The sequence below is a fragment of the Triplophysa dalaica genome, chromosome 10 (assembly GCF_015846415.1).
Source record: "Triplophysa dalaica isolate WHDGS20190420 chromosome 10, ASM1584641v1, whole genome shotgun sequence".
NCBI lineage: Eukaryota > Metazoa > Chordata > Actinopteri > Cypriniformes > Nemacheilidae > Triplophysa > Triplophysa dalaica.
In genome coordinates this window covers 8,204,771-8,211,095 of record NC_079551.1, presented here as the reverse complement: position 1 = coordinate 8,211,095, position 6,325 = coordinate 8,204,771, and the positions used below count along the sequence as shown (strand labels likewise).

Genomic DNA, 6,325 nt, shown 5'->3' with positions numbered 1-6,325 from the left:
TAAATACAAATTCTGTCATCAATTATTTATCCTCATGTCATCAAAATTACAAAAGAAGGTATTTTGAGAAATGTCTCGGTGCTTTTGTGTCCACACAATGGAAGTCAATGGGGGTCAATGTTGTTTGTTTTCCAACATTCTTCAAAATATCTTCTTTTGTGTTCTGCAGATGAAATAAAGCTTTGGAATGACACAAGGGTGAATAAACAATGAAAATAAATCCTTTTGGGGTTGTTCATTTTAAATTTAATAAAACACGCAACCTTACAATTGCATAATTGATGATAATCATGCGAAAAGAATGGCGTTTGTGATATTTTGAACACTGCAGGCCAATTGTCATGATGACATCATCCACTTCCTGTTGGACCGCGGGGTAGATGTAGATAAGTTAAATGATGAAGGCATGTCTGCTCTGGCGGTTTGCAATGTCCTTTACTATCCACACCAGTCTTTACATGAGACACTTGCTGAAAAAACACCCCAGAACCTCTGTGCAGACTTACAGGTAAATAACACAGAAGAGGATATGCTTGACTATAATGTCATTATTAGGGGTTGAGGTTCATTGTGACAAACACTTGTGTTTACCATGACCAACCAAAGAGCCTCAAAATCTCTGAGGAACCCGAGGCGGATCATCCACCTGGGCGTGAACAAGATACACCAACATTAGAACCAAATGCTCAGATGATGTGCCAGATTGGAACAGTGACCCCTGCAGACAGTCAGGAGACAGTGAGCAAAACTGCTCATCTGAAGACAGAGTTAGTACACTTCTGTATGTCTGTCTGTCTCTGTATTTATCTATCCATCTTTTTGTTGTTTTATTATTGATTGTCTGTTCTGATAGAGAGCAGAAACAATGGGTTACAATGAAGCTCCTTCTGGATAGAGGAGCGGACCCGAATGCCTCTAGCATCCCCATGCCCGCCATTTTCCTCGCTGTCAAAGCTGCTCATGTTGAAGGGGTCCGTCGTCTTGTTCTGTGTGGAGCCCGTACAGATATACCTTTACCTCCAGAGGTGAGGCTTGTCCTCTCATCTCCAAGAACTATGCTGGTTTTTTATCATTACTATTATTATTAACAACTTTTTTTAAATATGACTGATTTTCTGCATTAGTGAGATATGATAGAAGAAAAAACATTGGGTGTTCAGAGGTGTACTTTGCAAAATGAAGTGTTGTGTTTTTATTAACGTAGAATGAGCTATTTCTATCTATATACACCAGGGGTCCACTAACATGGAAAGAAGGGAAGGCGTGAAGACATCTTAGTCATGTGTCAGCCTGTTATGATTTGTTATCTTCTGTTTATATTCTGTTCTTTTCTCTCCATGTCAGCAAAAGGGTCTGTACCCCCTTCACATAGCAGCAGGTTTACCTGGAGCCGAGGCTCCACAGATCACAGAACTCCTTCTGCACGCCCTGGCGGACCCTGATGTCAAAGCTCAGGATGCGGATGAGGTCTATGAACTAGATGAGGTCAGTGGAAATATTGCTAAAACATACATATTTACATATACACTTTTTTGGCTCATATCTGTATCTGGAATCACCACCTTCTTGTTTCTCTTATCGAACAAATATAAAGCCTCAGAACATGTCTGAGCCCCAGACTTTTGATACTATGCATTTCACGGCTTCTGGATCCCTGGCAACGTTCAACAGACCTATGGCTGAGCCTACAGAAGAAGGAGGGAGGACACCACTGCATGTCGCCTGCCAAAGAGACTCAGAATATACTGTAAGTCCATTCAAAGCACTGTTATGATATAAGCTTCAATGTTACAAATATTTGATCATGCGTGATGACCATTAATGGCTGGTGGGATTGTGGGCGGAACTTGATTTTATTAAACAGGATTTCATTGCATTGTGAAAGAGGGGCTTTGATATTATTGGTGGATATGAATGTTTCCTCACTTTTTTATTTCATTTTATTGATTTGCTTTACTTTAGTATTTAAATTCATATGTTTTATTTAAAAAATAATTTTTATATAATTCACTTCTTAAAGTCACTTTTTATTTCCTTTTTATCTAATTTAATTGTTAAGTATAGTTTTATTTTTGATATTACTTGTTTTTTTCATTTTATTTTATTTCATTTTTTATTATTTAATTTAATTTAATTTAATTTTTTATTTACTAGTTTAAGTTTAGTTTTATTTGATATTACTTAATTTCATTTTTTTTTTATGTACTAGTTTTTTATTATTTAATGTACTATTTTATTTGATCAACACATTTTTTTCAGATCGCTCGAGATGTCGTGGCCCTACTCCTTTCTCATAAAGCAGCCACCAACCATCTATGGAGCGGACATTCACCATTGTCTCTTGCCATTGCAAGTGGTAACAACCTCGTATGTGAAGATATTTAAGTATAATAAAAAATGATAAATAGCATAGATACATTTACAACATAAGTGCTTATAAGGGTGAGAGTGATTCTGCAATTGTTACTGTGGGATTTGAAACACGACCGCATCAATGTGCTGTGTTTATTACACCGGTTTTTCCAGGCTCTGGATGAACTGCTCGCCGCAGGGGCCGATCCTAATCTCCGGCTCGCTGGTCGCTTGGGCAGCGCTCTCTGTACCCTTGCCAACATCAGCTACGACCGCGGGCCAGAAGCGCGCAACCAAATCAACCTAGTATTCCTGTTCAGCTGATTAGCACTTGCCTTCTGTTCAACCTTATACCAGGAAGGGAAATACAACGACATAAAATAACACTCTTTCTCCGTTTTGCTCCACTAAGCTCGAGAAGCTGATCAAAGCTGGCGCTGACATCCTCATGCCCGTCGTGGTAGGCAAGGGACACAGGTGCAGCTTGGGAACAGTGGTGGATTATGCTCACCACGCATTCAAGCAGGTGCACTTTTCATCGCCACCTCATCCCTTGTTCCAGATCGGCCTTAATCTCATTTATTACCTCAAGTAATTATGATTCTCTCACCAGGACAAGCGCGTGTCCCAAACCCCTTACCATGCCCTCAACAAGCGTGAGAGGAAAGCTTATAACGCCCGATGCCAGTTGCTAAACCTCATGGGAGATCTTCTGAGACAGGCTGCTATACGGATCGAGAGACGCCGTGTGGAGGAGGAAGAGAGCCAGGGCATATTGAGTAAGACAGGAATGTGCAACTTTTATGAATTTTGTGTTTATGGTTAACAATTTGTGTGTTTGTTATTTGAAGGTGTCAGTCCGACAGATAAGTTTGTGTACACTGGAGCAGGAGGCAGTCGGAGTCTGCTAAGCTCCCCTGAGAAAAATATCAGGAGTGTCAGTAAAGAGCAGAGACAAAGAGCGCTGAGGTACGCACAACCTTAACTATTATAAAATGATCTTTTAAAAGAGAAATGCTTTTCTGTGAGTCTACGAACTCTATTCTGAAGCGTACAATGCTTTATAGGTATGCTTAAAGACTGCATGAAATCAAACGTAATTACTTTATTTGTCTCTGAAATTACTTTTAATTTTGCTGTCCTGGAGATACTGTGAGTGTAAAAGCTCTCCACGTTTGTGGTTTTACTTTCAGAAAACCTCTCTTCAAATATTGCTACCAGTGCGGCCGGTCAGTGGGAGTGGTCCTGTCGGCGTGTAGCCGATGCCAGGAGGTCTTTTACTGCAGCAAGAGTTGCAAAATGAAGGCCTGGGACAAGATCCACAAAGACGAGTGTATCCGCGTGCCAGGTCGGTAAAATGATGATTTCAACTAAAGTAACCAAATAAACTTCATCTTATTCGATTAAAATTGATGTATTGGCATGAAAATTAGCTATTGTTATCGTCTGCTGTTATTGGAAGGGTCCGAAACTTTTTGCCGCAGCTGCCAACGGCATGGATTGAGACAGTCGCCATATCTTATTGACAGTAACCGTGATATAAATAACCATAATTTTTGTATATTGTGTTAATATACAAAATACAACAATGCAAAATATTATTATTTATTTATGATTATTAATATTGTAAAAAAATAAAGAAAAGAGATGAATTGGACGATAAACTATATATTTTTTAATATAACAATATCGTTATCATGAAGTTTTGTCTATGATAATTGTGTAGTAAAAAATCTGATAATGTTAGTGCATAGCACGGTTTAAAAAACTGCCAGCCATATGAACTTTTATCAGTTATGGGATGAACCATTATTTGATTTATTTTAGGGTTGTCAAACGATTAATCGCATCCATAATAAAAGTTTGCGTTTACATAATATATGTCTGTCTACAAACTTTTTTTCTGGATGCAAGGAATCGTTTGACAGCCCTAATTTATTTGTTTTGCTGTTGTGTTAGAGATTAAACTGTATGAAGCTTTAGAAAAAAACAGACACAAAATGTAGTTGTGAGCAGAGGATCATGTTTTGAAACCAGATGATCTTAGGGGGTTTCAGTACGAAATGAGAAATGAGCCTCTCCTGCAAAGGTCCACTCTTCTGAGAATACACCGACTATAGATGCACTCCTCCATAACAACAATGTTATTTAGTAAGGAATAAAGGTCGCTCTACTAGAACAAATTAAGGTCCATCAAATGAAACCACAGGTTTAGCCGGGCACACAGGAACTTGGCAGAACCTGATTGGGTATATTCGGGTTGTTCACAATATGTTTTTCTCAGGAGGATTTGTCCATGCAGTGTCTCCACTGCAATGCTGGATGCAAGAAAAAATTTAACATCAAACCCTTCCAAAACGTATAATATAAAGTATTTGAATTATAATAGACAGTTTTAGAGGAAACAACATAAACGTTATGTGGGCCAAAGTTCTGGTAGACCTCCGCAAAGAACCAATGATTGTTCAGTAGTTTTAATGTAATACAATTAATATACAATAAAATATTAACATAAATGAATATTCATATAAATTTAATAGGAAACTTATTTTTTTAATATTATTACCGAACACTTCGTGCAAGACGCATCTAATGAAACTGTCTAAATTAGAATTAAGAACAATTGTTTTCTATTTTCAATTTTTTAATAAATATATAAAACAATAGAATAAAAACAAAAGAAAAATTATTATTAGATAAAATAATGTTTTTTTATCATATTTTATTTATTTTATTCTATAAATGTATTAAGAAGTCGAACAGATGGGATACTTAAACTTCTGGTCAGCAAGCGAGCATAATTATCATTCAATGGCTGCTTTATTTATAAGCGAGATGACCTAATTCACCTTTTTATTTTTTCCATAGTGACGAGTGGAAAAAGCAACAGAAGTAAATGCATTTCCAGCGAACGGCGTCCACCTCTGTCAGCCAAAGACGCTAAAGCCAAGACCTTCCACCCGAACGTGACCCCAGAAATCCAAGATTGTGACCCCAAAGAAAATTACAGTTTTATATAAGGACAGTTACAAAGGTTTTGTAAAAGAGAATTTCACTTCTATTATTTCTTGTTACGTAAGGTTGTGGCCTCACATTTAAAGAGTACAAACTGTCATTTAATAAGCTTAAGCCACAAACATACAAATAATATTTCCATTTTGTTTGAACAACTGTGCATTTTTTATTTACTTAAAACAGACGAAATTTACAAATCAAAATAATAGGGCTGAAAACAAATCAAAATGTCCAAAGCACACATCTCCGCATCTCTCATACACGCTCAAGCGTGTGTTCAATCTGCCAATGACATACAGAACGTGTTAATGGTCCAAAGTCCGTTCATCGAGTCATGCGTTCAACTAAGACTATACAATGTGCTTTAATTGATTTAAACTGGACAACCCGAGTACAAAAACCAGCCCTCCTGTGATATAATCCACCGCATCGTACAGTACATTCTCCACTGAGGTTACATTCCACAACTTTGTACATTGTTTCACATATCATATCTGTCCCACCAATTCAGGCCTTGATTCATTTAACGGCAGTTGTGCATCAACGGTATTATAAACAAACATCATACGAAACGTGAAGAAGATTTTATTTAACATCTTTCAATGCAATTTTTAGGGGATTGGGGATGCGTTAGAAAGTTTGAAGTGTACTCTCACTAATAGTTCTTATATAATCTTTCTTATGAATCAACTTTGTGTTAAAGTGTCACTGCCACGCATTTAGTTATTGGTATTGCTCTGGAATCAAAAATCATTAAAGTTGTCGCAGTGCCTTAGGAACTTTCATTAAAAGTGATTGATGTTTATTATTTTAAAATGGTACATTCTGTATATGACTGCTTCCCTTGAGCTTTGGCTAAAAATTAAATTTCATTCAAGGCAATTTGATTCATTCAAGACTGACACATGGTTCTGTTTAACTCATAAGTACAGTATGCAGTCTGTGCGAAAAGTTCTTG

The 6,325-nt window shown here is 37.2% G+C and overlaps 1 protein-coding gene across 1 annotated transcript in view; it reads left to right on the top strand.

Annotated features, from left to right (window-relative positions):
* LOC130430778 (ankyrin repeat and MYND domain-containing protein 1-like) overlaps positions 1-6,258 on the top strand; it is a 9,121-nt gene extending 2,863 nt beyond the window's left edge. The window contains exons 5-16 of the mRNA XM_056759932.1: positions 332-508; positions 607-767; positions 854-1,025; positions 1,345-1,485; positions 1,595-1,747; positions 2,260-2,367; positions 2,527-2,658; positions 2,765-2,878; positions 2,966-3,131; positions 3,204-3,321; positions 3,546-3,700; positions 5,221-6,258. Of these exons, the coding sequence (XP_056615910.1) occupies positions 332-508; positions 607-767; positions 854-1,025; positions 1,345-1,485; positions 1,595-1,747; positions 2,260-2,367; positions 2,527-2,658; positions 2,765-2,878; positions 2,966-3,131; positions 3,204-3,321; positions 3,546-3,700; positions 5,221-5,372 (1,749 nt within the window). The 3' untranslated portion in view covers positions 5,373-6,258. The remainder of the gene's footprint in view (positions 1-331; positions 509-606; positions 768-853; positions 1,026-1,344; positions 1,486-1,594; positions 1,748-2,259; positions 2,368-2,526; positions 2,659-2,764; positions 2,879-2,965; positions 3,132-3,203; positions 3,322-3,545; positions 3,701-5,220) is intronic.
* The last annotated feature ends 67 nt before the right edge of the window (positions 6,259-6,325 follow it).